Here is a 16,736-nt window from a genome sequence, read left to right as displayed (position 1 = left end):
TACCGACTTGGGCGCAGTTATCTTAGTGGCTCCGGGGGTGGGGACAAGGTTCCTTTCCTCCGTGGGGCCTTTGATGCCTTAGGGTAATAAAATCGTGGCTGAGGGGGTAGCAACCTAATTTTACAGTGTTTCCATCTTTCACGTCATCAGTCTGGTCTAAAAGGACCCCTGACGTCGTGGGCGCGAGTGCAGGATAGGTGCAGGCTCTACAGGGGGCAGTTTGGAAAAATTCACTGAAACCATGCATGCAGATGTCCCTTTTCAGCGGTTCTGAAGAATCCATCCCTCGTAGCCACTCTTGTACTCTCGTACCATGGTGTGCGCGCAGGTCGTTGGTAGGTTGGATCGAGAATGTCAGTGTCCACGGGTAGGGGACTGTTTCGGGATTTTTTTTTTTTTTTTTTTTTTTGCCTTTTTGTGCCTTTTGAACTTTCCCGTGAATTAAAAATATGTACAATTTGAAAATGATCCTTGTTTTCTGGATGTGAATGCGAAATCAAAAAAAATGTTCCAACGTGAGAAGGAACTTAATAAGAGAGGCTTTGTTTAGTCTGTGCCCCCGGCTTTTCCAGGAAAAAAAGGTGGAGAAGCTGCCAGCAACGACAACACAGCCAGGGGACTAGTTCAGGCTTGTGTTGTTTTCAGGGGGTAGGGTCCTAGCATGTTCTGGCTGACTCTGAGTGTTTTAGCCACTGAAAGGTTCCAGTAAAGGACTGGGCCTTGCAACTGCATCAGGTCCACAGAGTGCAGCTCGAGAATCTCTAAACCAGCCAGGCAGAGTCTAAAGGGTCGCCGGCCTTCTCTGGCCCCTTCGTATTTTCTTTTACACATTTCCCCTAATTAAAATCCTCGCACATTTAATTTTGGCATATGCTCCCTGAGGAGCCAACTAACAGCATTGAACAGGTTCTTTGGATATTACAAATTTGCCATAATTTAAGAGTTTATTAATGTTCCCAAAGTTCTATTTTTTAACTGAAAATGGATGCTTTCCAGGTAGAGATGTTAGGTAGGAAAGGGGTAGACTCAGATTCTCAGCTTTAATTCTCTCATCCCAGTTCATCATTCACTCCTCCCGCACTGCCCCGCACAGGACCTCAGGACCTCACCACCTGCTGTAGAGCTCCGTGCTCCCTCGTGTAGGAAATGGGACGGGTTGGACCAGACGGGACTGAGTGGCCACAAACTTGGATGCCTGCAGTGCTAGGCAGGGAGGACGGTGACCAGATTACACACCCTTTCCATAGGACACAGCTGCCACCAACTGCCCACTGCAGGCCACACAGCACGTATGAACGATTGTGGCTTCTGCTATCAGCTCAAGTCTTTTTTAAAACTTAAAATCGTTTTTTATTAAATATACTTATTACACATATGCAAGAGAAATGACCGCAGCCTAAGGAACACCCAGGTCCCCGCCATCTAGTTAGAAATAATGTGAGCTACAGCCCTGAGACACTCTTGTGTGTCCCTCTCTTCCTGCTCTTGCCTCGGGGTAACCATTTTTTCAGGATTAGTATTTCCTTTTCAAATTCTCACCGTATGCGTATCCTTAAACTATCATTAGTTTTGCAAATTTCTGAACTTTACATAAATGCAACTGGACGAGTTATGTCCTGTAAGTTGCTTGTCACCGTCATTAACCTTCACTGCTAAATAGTGTTTCGTTACATATAAGTCCGATTTACTCCCCCATTCAACAGTCTGGACATTTGGCTGGAGTGCAGTGTGTTGCTTCCTTCTGGCTGCAGTGAATTTTCTGATGCAAGTGAAGTTCCTCAATGGTAGTGGTGTTGCAAGTGTGGGTTGTGAGCCATTAAATGGATTATGAAACAATTCAGGGGGTCAGAACCGGTATTTTAAAGATGAAGTAACTCAGGATGAATTTCAGATGCTCCTCCTAAGGTGTCTCACGAGATGTCTGGACGTGGCACCCCGTGTGCACGCAGTCTGCACGTCACACGAACCGGCCCCACCAACATCATTCCTGGTCTGCTCCACACCTGCGCAACACTTGGGGTTTTTAACCTGTGCCAACCTGGCAGTGAAACGGCGTATCGCTCTGGTTTTCATTTGCGTTTCCCCGACTACCACTTGAAGTTGAGAATGGTCCTGTTTGTCGGCCTAGCTGGATTGTTTTCTTTAGAGGATCATTTATCCCCCCGCTGTACAAACTCCCCCTGTAAGGAGCCCATCTTTGTAACTCACGAAGACTGCCCGCATTAGCTCAGAAGGGCCTGCCGGGACGGCAGGGGGTCGGGGGCACTGTCACCCCGGGCCAAGATGGCTGCAAAGGCACAGGAAGGCAGGGAATAACGTCCTCCTGATGGGACACCCTTTAGCAAGGCCATCCTCAGAGAACGAAACCCTGGAGTGACAGGCAGCAGGCCCTTCATCTTCGCAGGGATGTGTCAGATAATACTTTAGCACAGTAGTTTCTCTAGTAAAACTCTGTGCATTAGGCAGAGGAGAGTAAGGCTGTGTGGAGGAGCTGATGCTAGAAATTCAATGGGGTCCCTTCCTTGGCTCACATGCCAACCTGTCAATGCCTGGGACTCAAATTTGTGCCTCAGCAGAACCTGAGATGACTTTCCCAGTTTTAACCCTCCGGAGTTATGTGCAAAGAGCTGAGACCACATGTGTTAAATCTTGAATGCTAATTGTCTTCTGTACTTCCTTTTATTATCATCATAGTCTTTGCATCAAGATACACAGCAACGATAGCAGATTTCTTTTTAAAGCTCAGTATTAAATATTAAATATCTTTCCCCATTTTAACTTTACATTACTCTGCCAAGAAAAAAATTAAAACTCAACTTATCTGAAGCCTGGACACACTCCCATGATTAGCCGGGCTACATCCAAGTTGGTGACTGTCCTTCCTGCCGTCAGCGGGTCCAGGCCCCAGAAAGACGGGACCGGTGCACCATCGTTTCTGCAAAGTGTGCTACAAAACGGGCGGCCTGTTCTAAGCCAGGTTACAAAGTAAGGACAGGGGTGAGGGGGACGTTGTCTTCCAGAAACAGGATTTCCCCAGAGTCCCAGTCTGTCACTCTTCCTCAAACTGGCTGGAGGAAGGTAAACTCTCACAGGAGCCCCAGTGCTCGGTGCAAGGGGACCGAGTCGCCTTGCTGAGGAGGGACTGCCCAGGGCCATGGCCAAGCGGATACCCCCTTCCTCAGTGAGGGACCCGGAAAGTTGAGGCCCCCACCCCAGGGGGCTAGGGAGTGGGCTGAAGCCTGGCTGGCACTGAATTCGCTAAGAGGTTTCTTCTAGAAACAGACAACTTGGACGCCTCTTCTCACTTCAGCGAAGAAGTTTTTTTTAAAAGCACTTGGGAAGTTCCCCTCTGGCCCTGGGCAGGAGGCTCAGAGGAGGGAGTCGTCGGTACAGCCGCCCTCCAGGCCGTAGCGGAACTCCTGGAGGTTGGAGACCCCATAGAAGTGGATGAAGGCTGCTGCCACCACCAGGACGTGGAAAATCTGATGTGACTGGAACTGTGGGGACAAGAGACAACCCTCAGGAGGGATCAGAAATGAGAAGAGAGCTCTCACCTCGTCCACTTTCTCTGTGAAGTTTCATTACTGTTAAAACAAACGATATATCTGTTGTAGAAAATTTTCTAAAAGTCATGTCAGAAATACAGTAAAATGTTCCTATCGGTTACTGCCCCCAAATTCATCCCTGCTCCCCAAACAGCACACGGGCCCGTCACTCTCACTGCCTTCGACTCAGGCTTTCCACTGGGCGCCGCTGCCAGCGTGCTCCTTACCCAGATGTCGAACTTCCCCGGAAAGAAGCGCTCAGGTATCCGAGCGGCGTAGAGGCCGGCTCCGGTGATGTACATCACGGCCATGAGGAAGAACCAGCCCATCTGGCCCACCGTGGTGGCCTTGACAAAGCCCTCGGCGATTGTAAAGTGCATGGTGGGCACGACACCACTCAAGCCAAGGCCCAGGAACACCCCTGCACAGAGCAGACACAAGGCCGTCAGACGCGGGGACACGGCCACCATGAGGAGCACACTACTGCCCTGCTCTGGAGTACAGATGTCCATGGTAATAGCCATCTGTTCAGGAAACGTGGCCACACGATGGAGAACAGTCAGCAGGCATCGCATCTCTCCGACATCCAGGACGGGAGCGGGGCTGAGAAAGGGCTCCCACAGACACTACTCTCTAGGCAGCACCCAAAGCCAGTGCCTCGTGGTCTTGTTTGCTGAGAAGCCTGGGCAAAAAGGACAGGCCCAAACCCTTTGGTGGCTGACTTGGGAATAGACGACAAAGCTTCAGGCAGCTTCGAGGCAGAGGGGAGTGGACAGGTTTCCCAGGAAGAACATTAAGACCTAAGGACCCAGGACTCTGACCTCCTGAGGAGGGAGAGACACACGGGTAGAAGCTGTTGAGGCTGCGGGGGCAGACAACTCAGAAGAGAAAAGAACAGACACCTGTGGCCCCACCCACCACACATGGCTGGATGGCAGGGACCGCCTCCTCCACTATTGCAGACACCCTGGCGACTGCACCATGCCTGGCATGAGGGCGATGCTTGGTGCCTATTTAATTCTTTTACCTGAAGGTTACAACACGCCAGGTCCTAAACAATCTAAACAGGTCGCTGCTCTGTTGCTGCAAGAACGAGGGTCTGGGCGCAACAACCCAACGACGTTCATGCTGTAGCCATGGCACCGCTGGTGACGAGCGCTGAGCTCACGCCAAGCCTCTGGTTCCTTCAGGAACCAGCTCAGGTGGCTCCAGTCCAACCCCGGACCGAGTGCCTAGGACTCAGCCACTGAGAAGATTGTGCTGTGTGTGTCTTCTAATTCCGTTGAACCACAGACGACAGCAGCTAGCTGGCAGCCTCGGTCTGTATGAGTCCCGTGGGCGTACTACTAAGTAACTAACATAAAACCCACGGGGACAACGTGCTTGAAACTCCACACTGCTCTGAGACTTCCAAACACAGCCAGGGCTTGAGTGGGGTCCTCAAAATGCAAACCTTAGGGCCCAAAGTCGAGCCTGTTAGGGTCAAGGTCCAAATAGCTGTGAGACCTACGTGGTCGTCCTACGCACCTGCTCTTGTCTGCCGGTGTTTAGGAGTGGCAAACCGGTCCCACTGCGCCACAATGATGGCGGAGATGCCCAGAACGCAGACGATGGAGAGGTAGATGAGCCGTGGCTGTGGGGAGCAGTAGAAGGAGTAGTAGAGCCAGGGGACAAAGCTCCCCATGATCAGTAGAGCGATCCCTGAATAATCCAGTCTGGAAAAGAGCCACGGAAATCGAACCGCATCAGTGGGAGGAACGAAGAGGTCCTTCCTGTTTTCACCTGTGCCCACATCTGACCATCCTTTGTCTCCTATCTGTAGCCTGGATCCAAGCCCCACAAGGTCAAGCACTTCTCTTTGCAGTGGCAAAGTTTCTAAGAGTCCCAACCACAGAGCCTTGCCTCTCCCTCAGTCGTGAACAGCCACGTCCCCCAGTGGGCCCTTCCACTCAGGAGCTCTGGCATAACCCAGCTGGTTCCCAGCTTACATTCAGGAAGGGCTCTGAATACCGCCAGCTCTGATAGGCGGAGTTCTAAAAGCAAACCCTGATGTTGGGAGTAGTGTTGTAAGGAGCACTGTTGTTTTAGTCGACTTTCAAGCGATAAAAACAGCCTGCTATCCACACCAACAGTAACAAACACAAGCAGACGTGGAACCCCAGGCTCAGGGCTGGGGACTGTGGGAGGCACCAGACGGCGGACATCTGGGGCTTCCAGCAGTGCGTGGGCAGCGGAGATAAGCTCCTTAGCTGTGGGAAGGACCTCAGCAGAATACAGCACAGGCCAGGCCACCATGGCCTGCCTAGCTCGGTCACACGGCCTCAGAGAGCAGCCCCTTGCACCCACGGTTTACACAGACAGTGCCGTGGAGGTGGGAAATGTGTCCCACAGCCAGGCTGCAGCTGTGGAGGAGGCTGCGCGGACCGTGTCACAAAGGATTTAAGAGAAGGGCCTTCTCCCGCTACCATACCCGCAGCACAGAAGACCTGCGCTCTGGCATGGCAGGACGTGACCTCGAGGCTGGGACTCTGCCCACTGATGAAGGGTCTCTCACTCACTTGGAAAAAGTCCGGGACACTTTCTCTGAGTGACAGTAGACGGTGTGAAAGAGCCAGGAGAAGCTGAGGCAGAGCACGGCGCCCAAGAAGAACATCCCGAAGACCACCTTCTCCTGCAGGGGGGCCATGAAGTACATGTTTGGCCTGAGCATGGTCAAGATCCCCAGAAAGAGAAACAGCACGAAACCTGGAGGAGGAAGAAGGGGTGTGTGCATTTCGATGGCGGTGGTGTGAAATCAGGACTAACACGGCAGGTTTAGCTATGAGAGCTGCAGCCCAGAGCTCAGGAGAAAGTGGCAGCAGTCACACAAACCCAGGCAGAAAGGTCACTTTAAAGAACACTGGTGTGCTGGCTGGTGGGGCTCAGTGGACTGAGCGCTGGCCTGTGAACCAAAGGGTCACTGGTTCGATTCCCAGTCAGGGCATGTGCCTGGGTTGCAGGCTGGATCTCCTGTAGGGGATGCACGAGAGGCAACCACACACTAAGGGCTCTCTCCCTCTCTTCCCCTTTCTCATAAACAAACAAACAAACAAACAAAATCTTAAAAAAGACAAACCACTGGCATTTAGCTGTGACTGTGGGAATTCACGAAACGGAAGGGACGTCTCCACGCTGGGCAGTTCTCCCAGGGATCACAAGAACACCCAGTTCCATTTTCTTCTCCCGTTTCTAGTCCCCTCCTGCGGTCACCTTCACGATCAATGACCAAGAGTCAACCAAGCTCACCAGCAATTTTGAGGTACAATGCCAGCTTTCAATCGGTCAGAACAACTCGGTTCCTCTTCCTTCTTGTGGCACTTAAGGAGGCAAAACAAAGCACCTCCAGCCCGCGATCACTCACCGAGCAGATGGGTCCAGATGTTGCCAGTCTCGGTGTGGATGCGGAAGATGCTCCGGAAGCAGGCCCGAAAGGAGGGCATGGGGGGCCTGTGGCCGTGCAGCAGGTAGTCGTTGTCCTTCAGCCAGTCAGGGAGCACGTCATACGGGATGACCCTCCAGCGGCCCTCCCAGACCTGCAAGAGTCGGCCCTGAGCACCTCGGGGGCTGCACCAGCCCACTGGTGCGCGGCTGTTTCTGTGGTGCTGGCAGCTGGCGCCCCCACCTGTTGTTCAAGGGCCGACTGCATACTTCTCTGTAAGCAGGGCCCAGGGAGCACGGCCTTCCTGAGGACAAGGGGCAGGGGAGGACGGCGGGCAGACCCTGGAGGGCTTAGGGAGCAGGGGGCGGACATCGGCTTGGACCTGGAGACCCGGAATCCAGCACGAGAGCGGCGACCACAGAACTGATGGAACCCCGGCCACCTTCCTAGCGCTGCATGTCACATCAGTCCCCCTGGACATGCTAGTGGGAGCACGGCAGGACCTCCCGCAAGCTGCCTGAGACTGCAAAACTAAGTGAGTATAGTGAATAGAAAAAAGGAATTACACACGCGGCTTTTTACAACCACGCCGTTCAGCACCCCTCTCCGGGGCTCTGGCTGCTCCCTGCTCGGCTTTCCCTGCAGACGGGAAGGCCTCCCTGGGCGGGGACGGTGCGTCTCCAGAGCAGGGTCCGCAGCCTCGGACAATGGACAGTGGGCAGGGCCCAGGGGGCAGAGGGGACTTGACTTCACTTCCACTCACCTGCAGCTACAATTCCCCATCCCTTCAATTATAAACGCGAGCAACTCGCCACAGCAGGGTCAGAGCTGTGACCGTCACCAAAGGGGTCACAGGGAGTCTCACTCATCAGTGTTGCAGACGTCGGAATGCTCTTGCTGCTCGTCACCACTTAGCTGACACACTTTACTAAAGCCCGCTGCAGCCAGGCACTAACCCCACTGCGTGTGTCAGTAAGGAGCCCATGTGACTGCATCCCATTTAAATTCTGCGATGCCTGCCAAAGGGATCCACGTACTCTGAACAGTGCCTAACACTCCTGGTAGTAAACACCTGCCCACCTTCCCCTGGATTTACTCCACTTTAAGCAAAAACAAATCCACACATAGAGTTAAAGGTCTTCAGCCCAATGCAGGCCTGCCAGCTGGGACCCCCCAGCCAAGCCGCTGCCCCGCCCACCCCCCCAGGGCAGATGCCTGCAGGCTGCACCTTGTACACGAACTCCTCCATCTTCTCCATCGCATGGTGGGCCTGCAGGGGAAGCGTGAGGACCCGCACCTCCTCCTCCTCCTCCTGGGGCGCAGGGCACGCTTGCTCTTCTTCAGCCTGCATCCAGAAACAACCACAAACAACCCCAGCAGTCAGGCCATGAAGCACACCGCCTCGGACCAGACACAGCCCAGACACAGCCGGGAAACCCAGACTCAGCGTCCCGTGCCTGGCCTCTCTGCTGCCACGGGGCCTGGGGCCTCTCCTCTAAGAGCACAACCGGCAGTTAGCTCCCAGGCTCTCGTCCAGGGTCACTGACACCGTGTGCGTGCCGCAGTGAGAGCTCGACTCGGCACACATGGACGGGCTGGGGGGGGGTTGGCCACAGTGCGGGGACACAGGGTTAGCACAGCAGCCCCCAAAGCACTCAAGATTCTGGATGCCCTCCCCGCCCCTGTCTCTACAACAGCGGTTCTCAGCCTCCCCCGACCACCCAGTGATGACCATCTCAGAGATCGGCCACCTCGTAGTCCAGTGGCTCTGCTTCCACAGGAAAAAGCCTGGACACACTGCACCTGCGGGGCACTTGCCCACCACGGGGCCTCCTTCCACCCCAGGACTCTGAGTTGTGTAGGACAGCCCGGCACTTCAGCTCCTCCCTGAGCTGTCTTCTCCCCTCCTGCTGAGGGTCCCCGGTGGCAAACAGCCCCTCTCTGACACACTCTCCTGCTTGCCTAGCCCAAGAGCCACACTCTCTCGTCCTCAGTGACAGAGCCCTTGGTGTTGGTCAGGGTGGCAATGTGACTCAGGCCCAAAGAAAAGGCTGCACAACCTCTGCCGCAGCTCAATGTGACTCGTAACAAGTCCCAGACCCAGGGACGGCAATGGACGGAAATGACAGTGCCACGAGGCACTTCCCCTTCCTCCCCTGTGGTGGCCTCTGTGTGGGTGTGATGGGCGACATTACGAGTGAAGGAGGAGCGAGACAGGCGCGTGACAGTGGCACAGACTTGGCCAGGTCTCTGTAGAGTTCTTTCCTGGGAGAGACTCCTGTCTCAGCAGGCCACAGAGATTTCTGTCTGTTACATGATGCTGAACCTCATCCTGACTGCGTCCCTCACTTATTCAGATGTCTACTGGTTACTGGGTGGATCTCAGGCCTTGTGCTAAGCACTGAGGCCTCAAAGATGACAGTGGGAAAGAGAGACCCACGGGCGAGAAGGTGCTTATCCTACAGCTTGAGCAGGCTGGGGTGAGGCCACCTGGGGCACTCTGACCCCTCTGGGCGGGAGGGAGATGAGACCCTGAACAATGGAGACACCAGGATCCTGATGGAGGGAGCGACTCCTGGGAAGACAACTTACTTTGGTGGGGTTGGCAATTCCCCGTTTGCCCTTTTCTTCTAGCAGGGGTCCCAGTTCCGCCAGCTCCACTGTGTCCGTTTCCCGGGTGCTGGCAGGAGCCCCGCTGCCCTGGGCTCCCCCAGGTCCTTTGTGAGAAGACATCTAGCTGGTCCCTCAACACCCGGCAGCTTCAGCCTGAGGAAAGGCTGGGTGTCTCAGTCCCGGGCGGCAGAGGTCTCCCTGTGACGGTGGACACTAAATGCAAACACAAACACGAAGGGTGATGACAATTATTCCTCTTACAGCTCCATCTCCCCCAGTCAAACCTGCGTGAAACACTAGCCAATCAACTCCCACCCTGTCTCCAGCTCTAAAGGCCAATTAATTGCTACAATGGAACCTACCCTTTCTTCCCCCTCTCTAATACCACGCTTACTCAGAACCACTAACCTTACACATCAGGCTCAAAACACAATGCCTGGCTGCTTGCCCTCAAAGCATCTGTGGTTTTTGTACCGTCACCACAGAAAAACAGCTCTCTACCTCAATCCCCTCCCACAGGTATGGAGCCCATTTAGTGTGAAGAAGCAGCCTATCATTCCCAAAGCTGTTCTGTGCAAGAAAGACCTCACTTTGAGGCTGTGGAGCAGAAATACGAAGTTAACAGCTGGCTGTAACTGCCAGGCCTCCCGTGCTGATAAAGGAAGTACATGCTGGCTGAACTCGGCTGGGTCTACCCACGAGCACTGACAAGTGTGCCCTGCAAGCAGAGGAGCCTATCGTGGGCCAGAGGCCCAGTGGTCCATCTCTCCGCAAGGCCTACTAATTCTGGTGTAGGGTCAGGGCCCGGGTTCGACACCTGGACAAGTTTCCTCACAGTCTCCCGAGTGTAACCAGTAACTTACCTGGAAGCAGGAAGCTGTAGACAGGGGGGTAGGCACGCCCTTTGCCCCACCCCCACCCCCCACGCACACCAAACAACTGGTTCAGCAAGGGCCTGGCCGCAGGTCCTAACCTAAGCTCCAAACTAGTTCTCTGGAAATCAGAGACGGGCACACAGATCCTCTAGGAGAACCAGAGAAACCTAGAACTGGGTCTTCTAAGAAAAGTCTCAAAATCTCCAGGTTTGTCCTGCGTTGGATTTCAGGTGATGGCTTAATCAGGCCTCAGGGAGATGGAAGTAATACTGAAAAGTGTCGCAAGATTTCCAGTCTTGTAAATTAGTAGTTTTTTTCCTCCCAGAAATCAAGAAGTTCATTACTCACAGCAGCAGCAGTAGCCAGAATATTAGCATTTCCTTGCACTGGTCACCTGAGTCCCCACAGCCACAGAGCAATGCAGAGAGGGCCAGGGACACCTGCACCCACACGGAGCCTTGGAGACTGCAGCTCGGGGAGCCCAGGCCTTCGATAGGGGCACGAGTTGACTCTGCGCCGGAGGGTCACACACCTCCCACGGCTGTTCTCTACACAACATCTTCGCAAACATCCTTGACTTCTACCAGCTCTTTTTTTTCAAATCCAAGAGTAACCCCACTTTCTTCTCAGGGATTATAAATGGGCTTATGTAGCAGGTAAGGGCAATCCTCAAGGTTCAGAAGTCAGGCTGTGCGCCACTCACAAGCAGAGCTGAAAGAAGCAGGCAGAGGCAGTTCAAGAGAGCAAACAAGAACCTGCTCTGCATGGTGTCACCTGTGCGAGACAGACTAGATGGACAAGACGGGGTGGGGGTGGGGGGCCCGACTAGAGAGACCAGGAGGCCGGAGGCGCTGAAAGCCTCAGGAGAGAGGCAGTCCCCAAGAGGGGCGCTGGGCAGTCCCGCTCAACAGGCTGGCCACAGAACACACTTCCTCAGAGGAAGTGCTGCGGGATCAACGGCTTCGCTAAGAGATGATTATGCTGGAGAAAAATGTAAACAGCTCTGGGCATTTGGAGAAGTCAGTCTCAAAAGGAGGATACACTGTAGCTTAGAATACCACGGCCAGTGCTTCAGAGGTTCAGGGTCTGGGACTGAACACCACAGAGGCATCAAACTGACACACACCCCGGATTCTGGTCAGAGCGCACATTTCAAAATGAAGGAGTGGAATGAGAGGCACTCCAGCCAGCAAGCACATGCCTTGTTACCTTGCTGTCCCTTGCTGAGGGTCGCACACTTTCCTGTGCTCGTGGGGCTTCCCCTTCACTCAGCACCTAGCATGTGTGTTTTGTGCCCACCCTACTGCAGGCGAAGGCCTGTGCAAGACGCAACTGTGAGCCCGCTGAGTTGCTCTCTTTGAAGAGCCCCAAGAAGGTAACGTGTGGTGTGTACAAAGTCCGCGGTACCCTCGCTGCTGAAGGATGGTAGTGGAAGGGAGGACCCCAAACTAGAATGGCTGCCCACTGGGTTCAGGCATCTTGGGTGCTGTGTAGCTACTCCACTAGAGGCAAGGACAGTAATACAGGCAGACCTCAGGTTGGGCGGTTAGGGCCAGAGATCAGATGCAGGGCCGGAAGAGCTTCTGTGCCCTCAAGCCGAGCATCCACTTAGGGTAACCTTGGCCTCTTGGCCGTGGTCAAAGTCTCCTCTGCTTCCATCCAAATCACTTTCTAATTCTTCTGATTCCCTCCAGCTCCCCTATCAATGGCTCCCACGCCCCTTCCCCGGCACAGTGTCCTAGGCTCAGAGTCACCAAACCTAACATCCTCGTTAACTCCCAAACTGGCCACCTGCTGCAACTCATCACACAAGTTACAGCGTCACGCTGAGCAAAGGCCATTGCGCGCTTTGGTCCTCACAGAAACAGGAAAGGGGGACCGGGGTCAGAGGCGAGAAGGAAGGGCAAGCTGTGCTAGGACCTGAAAACACCATTTCTGGCAGGGCCGGCCGCTCACAAACACTGGGAATTTTTACAAGCGTTTTAGTCTTTATGACATAAAATCGGCACCCACCCCTGAGACTGACTCCGGGCACACTCAGGAGAGCCAAATACACTTCAGCTGTCTGTATCCCTACGTATTTGAGCAAACACGTTCCCCTCAAACTCATCACGCCCAAAAGGGCAAATTAAAATTGGGCCAAACTCCACGGAGTGCATTTTTGGTGGGATTTCTTCAATCCCAGCTACTAAGTCTTTACCACTAAGCTTTCTAACTGGATAAACCTATTTCAGAGAACAGAGCTGCGGAGGCAGGGAGGTGTCTGTGCTCCTACAAATAAGACGACCCTGGGCCAAACCAGGCAAGGACCGGTCATTACTCACCAGCCAGCTGGCTGGAGAGTTTATTTCCCTCACAGTTTTTTGAGACATTTATTCTTTGAACCAGTTCCCAAGCTTTCCAGGCTATAGCACACTCCTTTTCTGGAGTCTGGGCACAACAAAGCTTCTAGAAGTTTTCCCCCTGGGTCCCCGGACCCTTGGAGAGGCCATGGGTAGGCTCGCTCTATGCCTGTCTGACTCACACCGAGTTAAAGCAAGCCGGGCCAGCAGTAACGACCGAACACAGCTATCTTCCCCTCCACGTATCCTCTCAGAGACGGCGGGTCCTCAGCACTGCTGGCAAAAACGCGTCCAGGCAAAGGCCTGTGTTTGAAAATTACCAAACCGCAGCAACAGGGCCCCAGCGTGGCTGCTCGATGCCAAATCACTGACTTAAGGGTCTGAAAGGGAAATCAGGAGCTAATGTCCTTTGTAGCTCTTCTCTAGTTAAAGCAGTCCCACCAGAAGTCTTTCTGCTTCCGACAGGCAAGCTTCTCAAATTCCATTAAAAAAAAAAAAAGTATACGGTATACAGACACATGAAAGAGTTTCACGCCAGTCTCTGTTTTTAATACCCAGCTGTCAAGAACACTGCGGAGCTACACGGTCACTAGTCACAGAACACGGCGATCACTGCATACCTGTGTCCCAGGAACACCTACGAAACACAGCAAACAGGTGCGTGCCTAGCGGCCAATCACCTGGAACTGGTTTGTCCAGAGGTCACACTCAGGGACCTTTCAATTGGAGATAGCTACAGGTTTTAGAAACAATAATCACGTCCCCAACACTTCTGAGAACAAAAACAGAATCAACTTTGAGCGTAATGAGAGGCACCAAGTCCAGGGCGGCGGTGGGGGCACATTAGGGACCAATAGATGTTAAAGACAAAATGTAACGATGCCTCTAATGAGGACCAGCACCAGAAAAAACCCCAGCGTACTCAATCAAGCTTCTGGGTTCACAGGTGATTGTTTAGCTGGCCAGCGTGATAACAACTAGATGGGACAGAATAATGTGCCGGGAGTGTTGGTTTGGCTTCCTGATACAGGAAGTAGAAACCTCTTTGGGAATCAGAGAACAAACTTACTGGTTTGGAAAGACATGCAATTCTTTTGTTTTGGTTCTTTCTTTTCCTTATTTGTTCTTTTCTTTCCCTTTTCAATTTTTCTGTCACTTTTCCACAAAGGATTCTTGGGGAAGGTAAAATGAGGCCAGGGTGGAGAAACTGAAGACGGCCTGAAAGCTCAAGTGCACCTAGGGTGGTGTACATCATCCATCAGCAACGCGTTAGGGCTGCTTCCTGATACCTGTCCAAGTCTTTTCCTACATGCAGGCATGTAGGTTGAACGTTTTCAACCCTCGGGAATCACAGAATCTCTCAGCCACAGAGAACAAAATGCTTTCAGATTTTACTCTGCAACCAGGCACAGTGGAGGCGCTCCAAGATGGGCCTTCACAGGAAGCACACCAGCTCTGAGGACAGGCTCCCCAAGTACCCACCACTACATGGGGACAGCTGCTCCCGGGATAAAGAAGAAACTGAGTGAGTGGCTGCTGCTGCGAACTGCCACGCGTTTGGCACACCCAGTCTGCATTCCTTCTACTGGGCAGACACTCTGAAAACGCGGGGAACAGGAGCTGCACTGTCACAGGCAACCCAACCCCAACCAAGAGAGCAAAGCAGCAAACTGACCCCACCATTTCGTTTCAGTGCTCCCTCGATTTCAGGCGGCAGGTTAAACCCCTGCTGTTTCCTAGTATGTCTTCTCACTACCAGGGGTAAACACTACGGTTAACCCAGTAAAGTACTGTTAAGCCTCCCATTGCAGCTCCCATACCTAATCCTGTAGAAACCCAAACGCGCCTCATCCCTTTCCCACCGCCTATGAGGCAGGAAAAACCGAGAGAAACCATGCATCTGTCTCACACATAAGATGGCATACATCACTGTGAGATTTCCGAGGAATGAAATTTCATTTTCCCCAAAGTAGTTTAGATTTTGCTCACGTTTCAGCGTTGAGGGTTAACTTAAATAAAGGTGAACTGTCTACTAAGCTTCCCTTTTCCAACGTCAAGGTGTGGGCACTGTCTTGGTCGAGGAACCCTGGAGCTCCCAGGCCACCAAAGGCTGGAGTTCCCCGCTGGGGCAGGCGGCCCTGCGACCCTGGCCTGCAAATCATCTCCCCAACTCCCAACCTCCTACTTGCCTCGCGCGGCGGCCTGGCGACCAGGCTTAGCTCTGGGCCTGGCCCGTGTCCGGCCAGAGCCTGCATCCGGACTTCTCACCCCCTGCGGGTCTGGGGAGACGCGCACTCACCAGGGATGCTGGCAGCTGAAGAAAGCGGGGGGACTGGTAGCCCATCCGCCCTTAAGTGGCTTTTGAGGTCGCCTCGGAGGCGGCGCGCAGTGGGAGGGGCCGGAAATGTTTACAACACGGAGAGCAGAGAAGCCGGGAGACGCGGCCGGCTGCGCAGAGGGAGGTCTCGGACCCTCCGGACGTTCTCGCCGCAGGACTGGGCCGAGGCGCCCCGGGTCCCCACGCTCCACCGACGCACGCCCAGTCGCTCGCCGCAGGGACCCCGGAAACTTACCGCCGAGTGACAGGCTCAACTGGGGGCCGCAGACCCACCGCTACATCCCGCAGCGCGGCAGGCGGCCTGCGGCCAGCGGCCCCGATATTGACGCTCTCCGCGCCGGAAGGGGCGCCGACACACTACGTCACCTCCGCGTCGCTACCCCGCTCCGGGAGCTCCCGCCCCCTCACGCCGGCCAGTCGCAGGCCCGCCCCCAGGACACGACCCTCGCCGACTCCAATCCAGAGTTCCACCTGCACGGCCTCGTGCGGGCCACACCCCCAGTCGCGCACCCCTGCTGGGGGGCGGGCGGAGGCGCGTCCCGGGATTGGACTGAACTCGCGGCTGGCGGCGGCGTCACTCGCCACGCCCCTGTCCTCTGCGCGGACCCTTCCCCAGCATCCTATCTCCGACCAGCGCCTGCCTTTTAATCTTTCAAACACGCCGTCCCTCTTGGCCCCGCCCACAAATATTTACTGAGCCGGGCCGTGCGAGGTACCGGGGTAGTCCTCAGTTCGCCTCCCGTTAGTTCTTGTCATAAACGGCGAAACTGCTTCTACTTAGTGTTGCTCGAGAACTCCCTGCTCCGGCCCGTGCTCCCACACTGCGGCCTGAGCGCGTGCCCGGGGAACAGGTAGTGAGAAGTGGCTGGAGGGACCTCTTTCTCAGTTCTCCAGGGGGTGGTGCATAGCTGGTGTTATTCTAGATGCAGAGATGCCTGGAGGTGGTGGGGTTAATTCTCTCCGGGCTGGTCACACACGTGGGCTCTGGAGTCACGGATCGGGCCGGCCTGTGATCTCAAGCACTTACTGTACCCCTCCCTCCAAATGACGATTACCTTTTAAAACCTGGAGGGGAAGAGCTACTGCGCTGGGTTGAGGTAGTTTAGGCAGGCTCTTAGTATGAAGCCAGACAATGTCAGACGCTTCATATGTTAGCTATCATGTGTTGCCCACTGTATAAAACCGTCAGGAACCTTCACTGACCACAGAGCTGACTTTATGTTCTTCTGCAGGACTAGTTGTATGACCTCAGGCAAATCCTTAATCTTAGACTCAGGGTTATTTTAAGGATTAAACTTTGAGGCTTTGGCACAGTGCCTGGTCCATGGCAGCTAACTCTGCGATGTTCTTTTCTTCCCCCACCTCTGCATCTCCGCCCCATGCACATCTTGTGTCGTTACTGTTAGTATTAACCACACTGGAATTACTTATCACGTGTCTCTCTTAACTCTGGACTAGGAGCTCTCTGAGGGTCTAGTCGGGTCTTGAACTGAGCACAGTGCTTGGCCGTGGCGGGCCCTCAACAAACGTTTGTGTGCTGAGCGGATAAGGCAGACACCTGCGCAAACAAGGGATCGTGAGCTTGTGTGCGAGAACTCTTTCCGG

At 54.1% G+C, this 16,736-nt stretch overlaps 1 protein-coding gene across 3 annotated transcripts; it reads right to left on the bottom strand.

The window, feature by feature from the left end:
• Positions 1–2,642: 2,642 nt before the first annotated feature.
• Positions 2,643–15,522, bottom strand: ADIPOR1 (adiponectin receptor 1). 3 transcript variants are annotated; one of them, XM_024576046.3, is made up of 8 exons: positions 15,367–15,522; positions 9,556–9,789; positions 8,192–8,308; positions 6,946–7,117; positions 6,104–6,290; positions 5,073–5,260; positions 3,773–3,966; positions 2,643–3,497 (listed from the first exon to the last, which is right to left on the bottom strand). In XM_024576046.3, exons 2-8 carry the CDS (start codon positions 9,694–9,696, stop codon positions 3,369–3,371), a joined length of 1,128 nt encoding a protein of 375 aa, XP_024431814.1. In that variant the 5' UTR covers positions 9,697–9,789; positions 15,367–15,522; the 3' UTR covers positions 2,643–3,368. The 3 variants fall into 3 exon arrangements, with proteins under 3 accessions (XP_024431814.1, XP_045040452.1, XP_024431815.1); XM_045184517.3 differs by having other exon boundaries at positions 14,983–15,483; XM_024576047.4 differs by having other exon boundaries at positions 15,093–15,483.
• Between the last annotated feature and the right edge of the window lie 1,214 nt (positions 15,523–16,736).

This window comes from Desmodus rotundus, chromosome 10 (assembly GCF_022682495.2).
Source record: "Desmodus rotundus isolate HL8 chromosome 10, HLdesRot8A.1, whole genome shotgun sequence".
NCBI lineage: Eukaryota > Metazoa > Chordata > Mammalia > Chiroptera > Phyllostomidae > Desmodus > Desmodus rotundus.
This window is presented reverse-complemented; position numbering and strand designations above follow the sequence as displayed.

What these genes read in the sequence shown, in the direction of transcription:
- ADIPOR1 (XM_024576046.3), bottom strand. Translation starts at nt 9,696, where the DNA reads ATGTCTTCTCACAAAGGACCTGGGGGAGCCCAGGGCAGCGGGGCTCCT. An exon ending in TGGAGGAGTTCGTGTACAAG is followed by an intron (nt 7,118 to 8,191) that starts GTGCAGCCTGCA and finishes CGACTCTTGCAG; the next exon opens with GTCTGGGAGGGCCGCTGGAG. An exon ending in CATCTGGACCCATCTGCTCG is followed by an intron (nt 6,291 to 6,945) that starts GTGAGTGATCGC and finishes TTCCTCCTCCAG; the next exon opens with GTTTCGTGCTGTTTCTCTTT.